The sequence below is a fragment of the Gavialis gangeticus genome, unplaced genomic scaffold, assembly GCF_001723915.1.
Source record: "Gavialis gangeticus isolate Ggan-Ray unplaced genomic scaffold, GavGan_comp1, whole genome shotgun sequence".
NCBI lineage: Eukaryota > Metazoa > Chordata > Crocodylia > Gavialidae > Gavialis > Gavialis gangeticus.
Genome location: NW_017729031.1, coordinates 81,930,524 through 81,947,675, shown reverse-complemented (window position 1 = coordinate 81,947,675; position 17,152 = coordinate 81,930,524). Strand labels below are relative to the sequence as shown.

The 17,152-nt window shown below is 42.3% G+C and overlaps 1 protein-coding gene across 7 annotated transcripts in view; it reads right to left on the bottom strand.

Annotated features, from left to right (window-relative positions):
* The window catches only part of SPATS2L (spermatogenesis associated serine rich 2 like), a 202,276-nt gene that overhangs the window by 55,674 nt on the left and 129,450 nt on the right, over positions 1 to 17,152 (bottom strand). For 6 of the 7 annotated variants that reach the window (XM_019523180.1, XM_019523185.1, XM_019523181.1 and 3 more), the window contains 4 exons: positions 15,073 to 15,122; positions 13,489 to 13,723; positions 4,754 to 4,960; positions 3,987 to 4,122 (listed from right to left, as the gene is read on the bottom strand). In XM_019523180.1, coding sequence (XP_019378725.1) covers positions 3,987 to 4,122; positions 4,754 to 4,960; positions 13,489 to 13,723; positions 15,073 to 15,122 — 628 coding nt within the window. Of the gene's footprint in view, positions 1 to 3,986; positions 4,123 to 4,753; positions 4,961 to 13,482; positions 13,724 to 15,072; positions 15,123 to 17,152 lie in introns of all 7 variants that reach the window. The other variant, XM_019523186.1, reaches the window with a different exon arrangement.

Genomic DNA, 17,152 nt, shown 5'->3' with positions numbered 1-17,152 from the left:
GAACCTTCTTTTTACCCCCTATGTATTTAAAGAAGGACTTCTTATTGTCCTTAATCTGGGAAGCTAGTCCCAGTTCCATCTCTGCCTTGGCCTTCCTGACTGCCCCCCTACATCCCCGAGCAACTGCAGTATAGTCATCCCTGGTGATGGCCCCTCCTTTCCATTGGGTGTACGCCTCCCTTTTAGCCTAACCTCAGATGTGTTAGGACTTCTATTATTCTTCTGGAATCCTTGCGCTCTTCCAAGAGACAAAGATTGTGCCCAGTCACTGTACAAGCAGGAGGGCATGGGAGCAAGGCACAATCTACACTGGAGAAGAACATGGGGGCCAGGTATACTCTACATAGCAGGGCGACCATACCCTGGTCTGTGAAATGCTTTGGGACCCTTTGGGATGAGAGACACTGAATAAAAAGCTAGTCATTATCAATCTGTGTTCAAGAATAAATGTGCCAGCTGGCAAAAACTTTCAAATGGCTCTTTAAAAAACACGTGGCATTTCTTTATTTTTAAACAAACATCTCTTTGTGCATTGTTTTTTTTTTGTCCCATTGCTTCAAAAGTTGGTTTAGAAAATAAGTGCTGTATTGCCTCCATTTGTTAGGAAGGTATATGTCACATCTGCTCACTATCACTCCTTTAATTTAAGATAGGAAAAACCCCACCATTTTGCCAAGTAGGTGACTTTTTACTATCAGCATAGTCTGGCTCAGGATTAATTTTCTCCCAGCAGTCAAAGTCATGATGAGAATTACAGAGGCAACCAGAGACATGAGACTTCCTCTAGCAGTTGCCATTCTTGGCTCTAGAGTTTCTGTTACTCAAGATAAAAGAAACATAAAAGAATCTTTTGAAAATCTCACCACATGTGATGATAATTTCCTTTAGTAATAATGTAACTGGTTTATTGCCCAGGGACAAAAGAAGCCATATGAAGTCATCTCTGAAATGTTTCATTCCTGGTGTTACTGGTAAGCCAGTGATGAGGAAGATGCATCTTTCCATATCAGAAAGAGATTTTGGAAAACCCAAAAGACTTGATCCTCTCCCACTGAAGTCAATGAGAGCTCTAATTCTGACTTCAGTGGGGACAGACAGTTAATATAAAAGGGAAATATATAAGCTAGGGACAGACATTACACATAAACTGGTTTCAGTGGTCAGAAACTGGTTTAAACCTGTAACAGAACAGATGTTCGGTGCAGATAAACTAGTTTGAAAATGGCTGAAACCGGTTTGAGATAAACTTAGTTGAATGCAGTATCAGACTTAAGTGATTTGGCTCAAATGAGTTTATGCAATGTCTGTCCCAGACCCCTTGCTAGTTTAAGATAAACCAGACACCCCCAGCATCCTGGCATGCTCCCTGGGCTGGGTGGGGCTCTTTGCTCCACAGTAGAGCTGCCCCCCCCACCCCGCTCCCTGGCTGGTGCTCTGGAGCTCTGGCAGAGTCTTGCAGGCACAGCAGGGTCTGCCTGGCTTCCCCCATCCCCTTCCCCACATTATTGTCAGACCCTGTTCTCCCTGAGCACATGGAAGGGAAGAACAAATTTGAAAAAAAAAGACCTTGAAATAAACATAACTGTAGCAATTTGCATATAGTACCCATAGACTTAGTTCACCTAGAAATAATGCATTTTACCTTTTTTGAAACTGCTGCTCTTTGTCACTGTGACAGAGCAGCTTTAGTGCTCTGTGACTTTAAGGGCTGGAGCAGGCAGCCACCAGGTGGCTGACTGCAGTGGCTCTTTTCAAACTTAGGCCAGAAAGGCAGCAGTCTGGGTTGAGCAGCCAAGGAGGCAACATCAGGCTGAGCTGCTCCTGGAACACTTGGAGGCAAGGGTGAGGCTATCAGGAAGGAAGAGGCCTCATTGGTCCTGGGTATGACTTGAAACTGCACCCTGCTGGAGAACGGTGGCCTGGTAGAGTTACTTGTGATGGGGTAGCTCCCCAGAAATGGCAGACCAGTTACCTCCCTGGTGAAAGGTGAGGAGGGGTGCCTGAAAACCCCAGCCCTCACATCCCTGGTAGGTTTGATCTACACAGGGGGAGCCCAGGCTCATGGGAGTCCTGAGGCAGGGCCCAGGTCAGTGGAGGGACCTGGAGCAGCACTCAGGCTCCCTGTGAGACCTGAGGTTGCAGAGGCCCTGAGAGGGAGCCAGGCACGGCTGTGGCCACCTGAGACCCACGGGGTGGAAGACCCCAGAGGAGCCCCAGTGAGGGGGAACCAAGGGCCCGTGAGCCCCGTATGTGGAGCCAGGGGCCCAGTGTGTGTTTGTGCATGTTTGTATATTTGTATAAAGGAAGAACCCAGTGCAAACCACTGGAGAGAACTTCTGCAAGACATGGGACACGTAAGGGGTGGTTGGAGCATGTAAACGTTGCCTCATTTCAAGTGGGGCACTCAAAGGGCAGCCTCCCACCTATTTAACATCTTGATTATTTAACAAGAAGGCGTGGCAGGAGAGCAAGGCGGGTGTTTTGCCCAAAGACAGGGGTGGGCGCACAATAGCACCGGGCCTGGAAGTCACCCTTGTTGCAGGCACCCACTTACTATGTAGTATAAACTTTTTTTTTAAAGAAAATGTTTCATGTCCAAAGTCAAATTATCCAGATCAGGTCCAAATCTGTTTGAATCATGCAAGAACCATATATGGCCCTGTATACCAGCAATTATCCTCCACCCCAGCCTGGAATGTCTTTTCAACTAGTTTCTTATCACTTTAACTAAACTTTGATGACTGTGATTATTTTTTATTACATATTTGTGACAGACAGCACAGCAGCATTTTATATGATAAAAAAACAGAGAAGGGAATAGTCATATCTTTTAATCTGCCAAGACCCTGACACAAAAACACATATTTGGGGGTGGACTCACAAAGACAGATGCTAAAGCTCAGGCCCTCTTTATATACTCACATTAATTTAGAGATCTAATTAAGTGACTGTGACTGCCCATTAGGTGGCTAGACATACAAATTACATTAATGATTTTGTGAACCCATCAGCACAAGGAAGGGTGGGCAAAAACACACCTGAAAATTAGACTCATGCTGTCAGCCTTCTTAGGCAAATTGTTAAAAGCCTTCCTAGAAAATACCATGAGCAAATCCCTCCAAAACTGAAAGAACTGGAAGTGCTGCAGTTGTTAATTAATCCATCTTTACCTGTATACATCTGGGGATACAGACAGGTCTAACAACTATATGATATCAAAGGATACCGATACAAGTTGTTATGAGACAACTGTTACGTCTGTATGATTCTGTAGTAATAAGAGTATAGTAAAACCAGTCTTGCCAAACTGCAATCTGAAAGTTATTACTTGGCAGAGCAAGTTATGTAACGTATTCACCTTCCTTTGCATATATTACCAAAGTCTTCGGACCTGACTGCTCTCACTTAAACTAGTGTAAAAAACACAATATTTCACTGAACTCAAAGTACAACTGTCGAAGGGAGAGCACTGGTAGGAGCACTAATTAATGAACTAAACATGACAGAATACTGAATAATTAGTGATATGGATATTTTCCTTTCAAGGTTAAATGTCCTTTGGATTCAGTGAGTCAGCGTTAAAATAATGTTGTTGGTCTTCTGGTCAACAGGTTTTGATTCATGCCATATTGGCTCTTTGGCCGAACTTCAAGAGAACTACAAATGGGATTTTAAAGAGCTGTTACCCGTAGCCTAACTCTGGTCTCACGGAGCTCAATAGATCAGAATTACCTCAAGATGGAAAACTCTGGAAAAATCCATTCATGTTTTGTTTTACTGTTAGAAAATGCTGTTCTATGCTTTCTTTGTTTCAGTGGGTTTTTTTACTGTTTTAAAATCTGAGAGGAATAAATACTGATATTGTAACTTTCCTGCTTTATAATATATGCTCTTCACAAATACGCTTTAAACAAAATTTTCCTCTGATGCTTGTGGGTTGCATGTGCCCAGGACATAGTGATATCTTCCCCTACTGATTTACCTACCAACTGTGTAAATCAGCAAAAGCAGCTTTGATCTTCTTCACTGAATTATCTACCTCCTCTTTGATCATCAAGCGGTATCTGGTTAGAGAAACAGTGCAACGCTGCAAATCTTTAACTGATTTTTCAATGTTTGGACCTAAAGCAAAACAAAAACAGTACAAACATGAGCAACTTGACTGCTGAATATTTTGGTAGAAAAAAACCTCTCAATGTTATTTTTGTAATGTCTTAAATAAAATTATGTACTGAAGTCAATAGAAGTTTTGCTAGGGACTCCAACAGTGCCCAGATTTCACTGTTTGTCTTTCTATGCTTTTAATATCCTAAAACATATGATGACATTCAGCCCCAAATCAAAATAATAAGAATGATCAGTATTGGACATTGACAACATTTTCTTACATTTGCAAATGAGTTTTTCTTTGGTAAAAGCATTTCAAATGGACTATAGATATTCCTGTTCATTCTAGTTATATCTCTTTTTACTGAAACCAGAACAATTTACCTAACACTACTGAAATTACCCTTGATTTAATGGAGAACTGGATCAGGCCCTCTAAATCTATGAAATCTTTCGAATGAAGTTGAGAAAAGAAAACACACTTACAGTTCTGATGTAGAAAGTGATACTACCCTACATTCTTTTCTTAATTAATTGCCCTCCTCCTCCTCATCCTACTACCAGTTCATCTAGCTGCAGTCCTCAGATTATGCACCACAAATCTGTTCACCTCATAGTTCAAAGAGTGATAAAAAATTACATTTACCTCTTTTCTTGATTGAATCATCTGCTTTTTTTTCAAGATGGGCTGCTGGGTTTGATGACTTAACTATGGATGCTTTTGACTTTGGCCTGCCTAGATTATGGTGAGGTTGAACTGATGATTGAAAAGTATCACACTGTTCTGTTCCATTTATAGACTTGTGGTTTAAATCCACTCCTACTCTTTTATGCTCTAGTCCTTTGTCTGCAAGAGAACATGAAATTATGAGTTGGGAGTTACAGACTATGAAAAGATTACGATTCATTGTTATTGGATCAGGATGGTATCATGTTTATACACTGGTAAAATAAAGTTTCTCTTTCACACACAGGCATTCTACAGAATCGTGAACTAGTAACAGGACAGAATTTGATTGACTCTATCATTAAAAACTGATCTATGTTTTTGTAATTCAGCAGTCTGAAGAAAAAGGATAAAGTGAACTGACTTTTCTGTACTGATATGGTAAAAATATCTCACCCCAGAAGCTATGTACTTCATTAATTTTAGCTGTTCCTCAAATACCTTGGGACAGAAGCAGACAATACAAGACTGCTATGCAGAACAAAGGAGTTTGTGTCTTTTTATAATTATCATAGCACATCAGATTACCCGTGTGATATTTCCTTGACTGAATTCATTTAGTTAAATCATAAGTGGCTGAAAACTGGGTAACAAAAAGGAAATAAAACAATGGCAAAGGTAAGACACCTGGATTCAATAGCTTCTGAGCAGTTAAGATAGAAGTAGCAACTGACAAAACTAAATGGGACGAAGTTTCCTGCAGTGCTCCCCTTTGAATGAGAAAGTGTGTTTTACCATTCTTGGGCTGAAAGCCTATAATCAAGGGGTCCCAGTTCACAAAGATGTTGGCATCAGGAAGAAGGGGTCACTGGCCAGGGAGAGGCCATGAGAGCTGACTGGCAAGCAAGGAAACAGACAGAAAGAGCCTGGTAAGAGTAGAGCACCCTGTTTCACTTAACTCGGGATGGGAATACACAGGGCCTATCTGAGCTGTAGATAAAAAAGTGAAGCTTAAGAACATTTGCATAAAGGACTCTTTGTTGTGTTAACCTGCATTCCAAAAAGCTGCATTCCCATTGCAAATTAAATGCTACTTTGTTTTAAAGATGTTCTTTTTCTGAATCAGCAGCTTCACTGGCCCCTGGAGAAAAAAATGCTTAGAGATGTCAAAAACAGTTGAAGTTACTGGATCAACATGGCTAGTAAAACAGGGCTGAGGTCCTGAGATCCAGTCTCAGGTTGGTTAGACAGTGTAGGTCACTAGAGCAGGGATAAGGAGCATTTTGTAGTTGGGGGTGAATTTTAACAGAGCTTAGCTTGAGTGCAGGGTCCTTCCAATCCAGCTCATGGTGCTGCCACAGCCACAGCCACCATTACCTCCAAGCAGTGCTGTCATCAGTGCTTATCCCTGGTGATCGGGTGCCTCACTGGCAAAGACCCCCACAGAAGCCCTCTAACTCCACAGGCCAGATAAAAGGCTCAAAGGCTGGATCCAGCCTGTGGGCCATAGGCTGTTGACCTTTGACCTCGAGCAAGGTGCAAGAAGCTAGGCCTATAATCTAAAGAAGCACTCAGCTGGGACTGAAAACAGCCTGAGATGTCTTTCTCTGTAACCATGACAATATCATAAGGCTGGAAGAATAAGGAGAAAAATCAAGTCTGCAACTCTGAATTCACAAAGTGGAAAGGGCAGGGAGGTAGATGTTTCTAATACTGAGGTGTGGTATGCAGAGCGTTCTGATCATTTCATTGTGCTTGTAAGGGATTGAAAAATGTATTGAAAAAGGAAAAAAATTAACACACGTGAAAATAGTTAATTTAGAAAGCTTGTATTTGTGCCTCAGCAAGCAAGAAATATCAGGCCTTCACAGTTATACCTACGCAAAGTGTAATGCATCTCAGTTCAGAAGTAGCAGCTGGCACTCAGGAGTAGAAGCCATGAGCTCCACCTTGACAGGGCTACATTTAACCTTGAACAAGTCGCTGTTTCAGTTACTATTCTTCACACAGCTTTTGCTTTAAAAGGGGTGCTCTACTGCTGGCCTGCAGGGCTCCTCACAGGTTGCAAAATTTGGCAGCAGGGGAGCAATGGCAATTAATACTGCTAACCTTCCCCTGCTGACAAATTCCCAAGCCCAGAATGGCCAGGTCAAAGTTGATCCATACTCCCTACCCCCTGTGGTCCCATTGGGGTCAGGCTGGCCCCCTCCCTCCATATGGCAGGATCGGGTCCTGGATGCCCCATCCCTCTCTGGGCAGCTAGATTGGGGTTCACTGTGCCCACCCTGCACACCAGATCTAGCTCACCAGCTGGATCTGACCTGATGACCGACTAAACACTGCCTATCCAGCCCATGGAGGAAAAAAGGTTAAGCCCCACTGCTTTTAACACAGCCTGTTTCTTACACAATTCAAGCCATTCTCAGTGATTAAGTAATTCTCAGCAGACAGTACCAGCTAGCAGTCCAGTGGGCAGAGAAGACAGAATCACCACTCCTGAGTTCTGTCCTCAGATCAGTCCCAACTTGTTTTGTGATCCTGGATATGCTACAAAGTGCTTTGAGATTTTGGTTTAAAATACAAAATTATTACCACTCAAGATATCTGGCAGTTTTGAACACTCATGAAAAAAATGCCAAATAAAAATCTTTCAACATAAAGTCATCTTGCCAGTGATTATAGTTTAAAAACAATTTTTACCACTAAGATACTTCATCTGTTATTTACCTCAGCATCATGTTTGAAAATGTCAAACAATCCACTTTGAGGCCCAGAAGCAAGAGGATCCATACAGCCAAGCAAACAACCGCTAAAACACAATTCAGCACAATTAGGGCAGATTGGAAGAGTTTGCACTGAACCCCTGAATGTACCAGCTACACAACACAAATCACTAAGATTAGGCACACAGATTCTCACAAACAAATGGAATATCAATGGCTGGTGTAACTAGAGCTAAAGATGTAAGCTTCAGTGGTGTTCAGTATTTCGGAAAGGTTTACAACACTAACATTTTAGTCTAAGATGTAATCTCCAATGTATTAACAGCTAAGCATTTATCAAGACCTGCCAGTAATGGGACCAGCCCAAAGAGACTCACTCTGAATCCCCAGGGGAGCTACCGACTAGGGAATGTGTGTTTTATCTTTTTATAACACCTTGACATTCAAAATCTAAAAAAAAAAAGTCTCGACAGAGCACTTTGCTGGAAGAGGAAAAGCTGTCTTGGTGGTTCGGGGGAATTAGCAGAATTCCCCTATATGAAAAACATAAAAGTGGGAATTAATATGGCATTTGTGTATTCAGTTCCACTTAAATCTATAAAAATACTATAGTGTGGCAAAGATGGTACCTAAATTCTCCTTTTAGTATTAACTTATGGGGGCTGAGTGGCTGAAAGAGCTGATATTTAACATTTTTGTAGGACATTCATTTAGATTGTGGAGGTTTCAGTACAATTGTTAACATCTATACCTTTGGAATAAGACCATGGAGGTCTCTAATTAATCCATAACTCAATCTTACATCTCACCTCAAAGAGAGCACCTCTGAGTACAGAAGCCCCCATGCCCCCTTTACACCATGTTTTGTTTAGTTATGTATTAGTTAAAACTACCCTCTACTTTGTCATCTGTGTCACTTCCCAAATCACCTGGTTTTACTTGAAAGCTTCTCTTTTGACTACTGACTTGGTATGGCTTTACTAAATCTGAATTTTTTGCAACACACCACTAGGTAGTAAGGCTGAGGAAAAACGCCTCTAAACACAATATTAGGTCACTTATTAAATTGGTAAGTTAAGAGGAGAAAAAGAAGTGTTCATTGGCTAAGCCTTTCCTATCTCTCTAAGCCTTTCTCTGAAAAGGGAAGCAGATGCTGCTTAGAATACAGAGCACTTTTAACTGTCCCCACATAATGCTTCAACTACAGTGGAATCCCCTAGTCCCATCTTACTAATGGTTCAGTTATAAGTACTTTAAGTGTACAAGGTCAAATTCTGGTTGCACAAAAATAAGACAAAGTGCAGATAGCCTATCTAGCATCCTGGGGTTTGGATACAATGAGTGCAAATCACTGGAAAGCATTATTTTACTATGTTTGAGAGAGGCAGCTGGTGCTCAATGGGTCAGGTCCTGAAGGCTCAGAGCAGCACTAATGGCGTAACAAGAACAGGTACATATCTGTCAAACTATGGTTCCTTAAGCTGTTGCAGTTTGTGTGGATCACAGTAGACACATAAGTATGCCATGTGCAGGAAGATGCATTTTTTCTGATAACTGCCTGTCAGGGTTCCAGATGCACTCTATATATCCTCATACTCCCAAGCAAATTCATAAAGGAATAGATGGCTTTAAACTGCCTTTACTTCCATTATATTTCAAAGCCCATGCTCTTGAGGCTTCTAAAAAGTGGGGATCTGTAGACTATAACATTGAGAAGAACCATAATTACTGTAGTTTCTTTTTCCATATATTCAAAGGGAGAAGCTCAGCAGCTAATTGACAGCAAGTGGAAATACACTTCAAGATTCTCTGCAATCAGAAAATTTGTCCTTCAAATATGCCACATAAAGTAAAAAAAAAAAAAGTGATAGTACCCCAAAACCTCGGTCCTGCCGAGGACACACAGGAAAGTCTAGAGCAGAGGTGCTCAACCCCCAGCCTGGGGGCAAGATCCAGCCCCTGGCAATGTCATCTGACACAAAGAGCTGCAGGCCACAGTGCTGCACACTAGATTAGGTGCACAGGGTGAGATTTTGGTATGTGAAGCCCCAGGATCCAATCCCAGCATGAGAGGCCAGGTGGAACTGGGACGGAGCCCCAGGCCCAAGCTCAAAGCATGGGGGCTGGTCAAGGCTGTGCTGGGCCTGATCCTAGAATGTGGAGTCCAATCTGGCCCATGGACTGGCCCTGTGCCACTCATCTGGCCTACAGGGCCAAAAGGTTGAGTGCCACTCCTCTAAAGTAATCCAATATATGCTAATTTTTCTCTCCTCTCCTATCAGGTGCAGCTTTGGGAAGATTAATAAGGGTGGCTTGCTTCAGGAAGAATTCTGAGACCCACCCCCCATTAGAGATAAATCCTATGAATGGTTTCAGCTACTTTTTATCTACAAAAGGATGTGTAAGGTAACCCAGCCATAACAGCTCAAAACCTTCTGACAGTCTGTGTGGAGGTAAGAGAGACTGTTTTGATGGCAAGGTGGTATATTGAGAACCTAATAGTGGTTCAAAGTGAGGTTCCATAAGCTTTAGAAGGATGTTGTTGAGACTTCACAAGGGAGTTAGGCCTTTGACTGAAGGTGTGAAGAAAAAGAAGAAATAGTGCTCAAGTGTGAGAAGGTAAGAGTACAACTGTACCTAAATGAGACACTGGCAAAGTGAACCTCACAGAAATTAAAGACTAATCCCATGCATTTCAGGAGCCTCACACACTGCAAGATCTTCAGCTCTGGAGCCTGCACTGCATCAACATGACGCTGAGTTGCCATGCAGAGTCCTTTCCATTCTAAGGTCTTTCTGTTGGAATATTTCCTGTATAAGAATTTCTTAACCTGTAGGGAGGTGTCTGTGTATCATTGTTGCTCAGCTACCCAAAATCCAGGCCATCAGAGTGCAACAACTTGGGGCTGAGCACAGTATCCCAAAATGTCAGTTATTACGTCCAAGCAGACTGGAAGGTATATGGGAAGTTATTTGGACATCATAACCCAGTACTGCAGGTACTCTGAACGGCAAATTTCAGACTATAGAGCTGGTGATCTGTTCATGTTAGTCAAAAAGGGGATCAGGAATAGCTCTGGAGATCTGCAGAAGATTTCAAAGAAATGGTATAACTTAAGAATAGTTATTCTGATTTACTTTGGATTTTGGTTGGGTCCCAGACCTCTCCCTAGACTGAAGGCAGGATAAGGGATGATTCAGGATATGTCTACACTGAAAACTTAGTATGCTAGGCAGCAGCAACCTTAAACATGCCATGCTTCTCTACATGTGCTATCTTCTGAACTAGAAGCAGCGTAGCCATGTTCATGTGGTACAGCACCTGGGCTAATTAGCAAATGAGCACTGTCATTCAGCAGAGCTAACTACCCTAGTGCAGCAGTGCCTGAACATGGCTCTGCTTCTCCCAGTTCAGGACGCAGCACGCATGGAGTAGTGCAGAATCATTGGGAACACTGATGCTTGATACAGGAAGTTTGTGCTGTAGTTTCCCTAGTATCAGCTGCACCAAGCAGGAACTAGTGGAACCTGAGAAGTCAGGCCAAGATTTAAGTGCCAAATGTCATTGGCGTAATTAGGGCAGGGTGACTGGGGGAGGGAAGAAGAAGGGAAGAGGGAGGGAAAGGGATGGAAAAAAATGGCTGTGTAGCAGCTGCTGAAAGTTGCCACTGGCTCATTTTGCAGCTGCGTCACTATGCAGCAGGTCACTAAAGGCCAGGACACATCTGCCTGTTGTGGCACGTAATGGCCAGAAAAATGCACAGCAAGGAAACCTGTCTTCATTCTAAGCCTTCTCCTTTATAATCTGCAGTCTGTTATAGCACAACTCTTGGTAAAAGGTGTTCTGCAAAAAAATAACAGCATAAGGCACCTTAGACAGAGTGAAACAGATTATTACACTAGAAGAATATCAGCAAACCTAAATTAGGGACAGTGAGCACCATGCTACTCTCCTCTACACCCCAATGGAAATACACACTGCAAACATCAGAGCTTAGGTATGACAGCACCCTCTGACACACACTGATAGGAAAAGAATAAAAAAAGACAAGGAAACACAAAACAAAAGAGACGTTAATACAGAAGGAGCATATTTAAAAGCAGTACGCTTAGAATGCTTGACTGAATTCTCAGCTGCTTTCCAGCACTTCAACACATATCATTTGTCTTCATCAGAAGCCACAGGAGTGTGGCAGCCGACCTCTAAGAGGTCACACTCAACATTTTGGCTCATACAGTTCTTCTAACTTCAATATATGTTGAGTGATACATACATATAGACACACACACAGAGCTTATTTGACCCTAAAATGCCAATACAGTATTGCACTTTTTCTATGGTGTAAACATAGAGCTTTTATTTTCTCATGCTTAAGTAGAAAGTGAAGTATAGGAGAAACTCTTACCACTTCAGAATTTAAAACACAAATTTAGAATAAAAATGTGACATCAATGTCATGTACTTCAATACCAAGACAGAAGAATTGTTACTTTTTTTTTTGCAATTCTAACATACAACTTTTCTGCATCAGGTAAGGGAGACACAAATATGTAACCCATTGTCCCACAAACTACATTATTAGTAACACATGCTCCATCTCCAAACAGCACAACTATTGTGCTCTATCACCTTTCAGAATAGTTCCTGGGCACTCAAGCCCCCCTAACATTCCGTCTTGGTCATGTATATCTAGGGCACTTAGGCTTTTCCAAAGGCCCAAGATAAACTTTCTAGAGCTTTTCAAAGAGGCAAGGGTAGTGCCCAGTCACTGTACAAGCAGCTGTGCATGGGAGCAAGGCACAATCCACACTGGAGAAGAACAGGATATTTTGCCCTTCTCCACCTTTCAAAATACCCATCAAGATAACAACTCCAAGACATCGACCAAGGTAGTTGGATATACTGTGGCAGATACTATGAAGAAAATAAAACACGGATATTTACATATTGCAGAATAAAAAATAATTATGTTAACATTATGGAGTTGTGGAATTTTGGGGGGAAAAACTGAACATATTGGTGAAATATATTCTTGGTAAAATATGAAAGAACAATTACTGAACCTCAGTCATTAATCTCTTTCTCAGACTACAGTTTGTTTATGATAATTAGTTGTACTCAGAAGTTCTGCTGGATTTTGTGTCTAATTGACCAGAGGTGGGCACCACCATCAAAGCGTTCTAGAAGCAGCAGAGAATTAATTTCAGGGCAACTATGCATGTAGGTTTGATATCATGAAAAATGGGCTCCAAAGAAAACTCTGTAATGCAATCTGCTAAGCTCTGAAACATATATTTGTCAGGCATATAATTTAAAATAAACATGAACTTGATGGAGGATGTAAAAAAAAGAATGGGAGCCATTCATCGAGTATTTTCCCCAGGGGATGCAGTTAGCACTGATGTTACAGAAAACAAACTTTTACATTAAAAAAGCCTCAGGAAAGAGGAATTTCAGATTTCATTATTGCCTCCAGCAGTTCAGAATCAGAATTCAAATCCTGGGTACAAAAAACTTGTCCAGTAAATGAGAAACTGACAGATTGAATCTCTCACCAGTAGGTCCAGAAACTAACCCCAGTTAAATTCTGGGAGTTTTGCTGCCATTAGCATAGGGAGAATCTCTAGAGAATACAAATAACACCGGAAAGGGCTCTTGGAATGTTGCACGTTCCAAGACACCCCTAAAATCCCAATCACTTTATCTAGTTTGGGGATCCTGTTCTGTCTCCCTCTCTGTCTCACCATAGACTTTTCTGCTTCTGCAGTCTGTTACACTGCCTGATAATGAGGCAAACCTAACAGTCCTTTTTTGCTTTTGAGATAAGAATGTTTGAATCTCCATAGTGCAAGGAGAATTTTACCTGCACCAGGGTTTACCTGCTTGGTTTTCCTTACAAAATGAGGGCCTTTATCCAAACACAGCTGCCTAATTCATTCTTTTAATTCAATTTTACAAATAACATTTTTTGCAAATACGCTGACCTGTGATTTCTGGATGCATCTGCATTACATCTGCAAATCCTGGGTTTTTGTCCTCATGAGACATCATTTCTGATTTCTCATTGGCAGAGTCACTTGAAGAGTTATCTTTATCACATCCATTCAAATGGCAGCCATATATCCCATGGGGCTCTAGAGATACCTTTTCAGTTCCATTATCTTTATCTTTAGCATCTTTATTGCCTTGATACTGTTTAGATTTGCTTCTTTTTCTTTTATTGTTCTAAATTGAGAAATATTGGGAGATAAAAGACATTATTTAGCACAGGTCACAACCTAAAACAAAAGCAGTAAACTGTCCATACTCTTTAGTTTTGAAAAATGCCTCATAAATTATATTCCCTGTAACAACATTTACAGGCTATGATATACCATGCAATACAATGCATCTGTGTGGCTGGCTGTCTAAATAGTTTGAAAATATGAGTGGGATTTGCAACCCTGAACAATATTCTTTTCTCTACATATAATATTTTTATTTTTAAATGATAATAGCACCTGCTCTGAATTATGTTGCTGCCCCAAAAGGTTGTAGTCAGCCTAGCTAAGCAGTCTGCAATTGTCAAAGACAAACCCACAAAGCACTAACCTAGTTACATGTATAATTCCTTGCAGAGATGACCCTAGCAGGGTGCAGGGCCTGGGGCAAATCAGTCTGTGCAGGGCCAGGATGCAAAGAAGCCGGTGGCGGCGGGGGGAGGCAAATGGCCAGACGTGAAGCCATCAGCAGCAGCAGTGCAGTCACCAGCACTAGGTGGGCCCTGCAGGAGGGGCCACGGCTGCTCCACCTGACATCATGAGGCCCCCCAAACTGCGGGGCCCGGGGCGGTCACCCTGATTCATGCCCTCCCCCGGAAGTCCCTGTTCCTTGAGTGATGTGGTTACTTAGTATATTTCCACTGGCATTTTATCATATGTTTGAAATAAAACCAGTGGAACTCCTAGTGGCAGGTGATCAAGAGAAAATCTATGGGGCAGCAGAAGCTGGCTTATCTTTTTGTGGCTCTCCCTGCACCCCACGGACAGGCTGCTCTGCACACTCTCCATAACAAAAGTCTCAGAAAAGCAATCGGGTGGTAAGGGGCTGGCCTAAAGGTCTGGAGCATGACCTTCATGCTGATGTTACATGTTCTGACATGATTAGGATCCTTATCCACACACCCCAACACAGATCATTCATGGATGGTATAACCTGCTATCATGCATGGGTGGTCGTGGAAGACTGTAAATGGCAGTTGCCAGCAGAAACACAAGCGCACACTAAAGGTATTTTTGCAGTGTATGTATGTTATTTGGGGAAGATTTTTTTATTTCTAAAGCCTGTTTTCTATGTGTGAACCCAGCTGTCCAGAAAACTCTATAACAATAGGAGATGAGAGACATAACAACAAAAGAGCTGGATTACAAAATAAAGCACAAATTTACTTTGAAGCTTTTGAATACACATGTGGATTGAGCCATTTATCATGTTAGTAAATGAACACAAAGGTTTGGCAATACTCATACTGCTTAACACCACAGAATGCTGATGAATGGTGTTAAATGTTTTAACTGTCAATAGTGCATCCTTACCTTTTTTTTCCCTGTCATATTCCATTCTTTTAGAACCTGAGCTGCACTACCTAGAGTAGGAAAAGATAAAACACTTCAACAAATGTTCAGCTGCGATAAAGGACAGTGCTTAAAAATTATTCCCAGTCTCCTTATTAGGCAATGTGTCCACGCAAGTGTTTCACATGTCGGAGGAACAAAATTATAACTACTATATTTACACTTAGTTTTCACGGATTATCATATTCATTGGATTTATAATACAATATTATTATTTTTTAACGTAATGTACCTGTATCACTATGTGATCATAGTGATTTTTCACTATGTGATAAATATAGCGATTCTCATCATTCGAACTAGGAGAGTAATTAAGATTGCCTTAAAAATTCTCTATTTAAAACATCATTACACTAGGGAAAACAGTTACATTACTTGTCTTTGGTAAATGGATGTTGGTGTCAGAGGGTTTGTGTGTAGAATTTTCTGTTTTAAAAGCACTAATGCTTTATATCTAAACTACAATATGCATGTTGCTTAGCGGAGGTGCTTTTTATAGTTCTGATTCAATAAAAACACTCAAGAAAGTATGTGTAAGTCCAATTGAAATCATATGCTTTACTATATAGGGATGTCTTTAAAGGTAAGGCAGAAGGTAGGGTAGATTTGCACCTTATTGTTGGCAGAGGCAGTTCCTTGATACAAGGATGAGAGTCTTCCAGTAAAAAAGGAAGTCATTAGTGATAGATGACTGAGGAGGCCTAGCCAAGATCTGCACATTCAATTGCAGATGTAGCAAGTAGGAAGTAGATGATCCTGGTGATGTTGGGTCACAGCTCCTACCATTTTGTCTCTCTCTTCTATCTGCCTCCAAAGTGAGGTGAGTTTGTTCAAAATGATCAATGCCTTATCATACATCGTGGTGCCACTGATGATGGTTTAGTGCTTGAGTCTCCCCACTGTTGATGTTAGCATTGGATTTCTTCTGACTGGCTTTCAAAGTATCCTTGAATTTCTTCTTTGCTTACCTCTAGAGCAGTGAACATTGGTGAACAGAGGGTACAGGACCTGTTTTGGTAGTCAGTGTCGCAGGGCACTAGGGTGTCCTGCTCCTTTTAAGGGCTGGAACTGCAGTCAGTTGGGAGCCCCAACTGCTGTTTGCCAGGGCAGCCAGGATGACCTAGTGGCCCACACCTGCCAGCGGTCAGCTGTCCAGAAGGGGCAGGGCCTGGCTCATATATAAACCCCAGGGCTGAAGCCAGGAAGGCAGCTCTCTGACAGCAGCCAAGGGGAAGGAGCTCTCCCAGAGGAAGCAAAGGGGAGAGGCCTGTCTGAAGATTCAGCTTCCAGTACTGTTGAGGGACAGAGCACGCCCTGTGTGGCTCGAATTATGTTATAGCTGGGTGGCTTGAGTTATGTTATAGCTTTGGGGCTTGCACGTTGATTTCTGTTTATAATATCGGTGGTCTGGGTGAGGCTATTTGGGGAAGGAAGAGGCCTCACTGGGGGCCCACTGCAGTGTGGGGACCCTGGTGCCAGTGACAGCACAGCATTTGGGGTGCACAGACCCCGGTGCCAGCGAGGGTGCGGCATTTGGGGGCTGCAGAGAGCCCAGGCACCAGTGAAATGCAGAGACAGCACTGCGGAGAGCTCAGAGAGGACAAGGGGGCCAATTCATACCAAGGCCCAGACTGAACAATGTCAACACCATCTGAGGCTTGGGGCATGGTAAAGGGGCGGTTGGAGCCATGCATATAGCCCATAAGGCTGGGGTGTCCTGTGACATCTATTTTGAAGCAGGACCCACAAGGGGTCTGGGAACCCATGGGGTTCAGAGAATCCAGTAAACCATGTCCAAGAGGACTTAAAGGCAGCCTCCCTTCACTATAAATCCATCAAGATGTGGCGGGCGAGAACTGAGGGTGCCCAGCGGGTCAAATTGGCACGGCTGAGGGGCCTTAGGGGTAACACGGCCATCCTTAGGGACCCCGTCCTGTGACAGTCAGTTGTCAGGCATTCTTAAGATGTGCTGTTCAACAAAGTTGGTGCCATATGAAGATGTTTTCAATGCTGATATGGTTTGCTTGAGCCAGAATGCCTG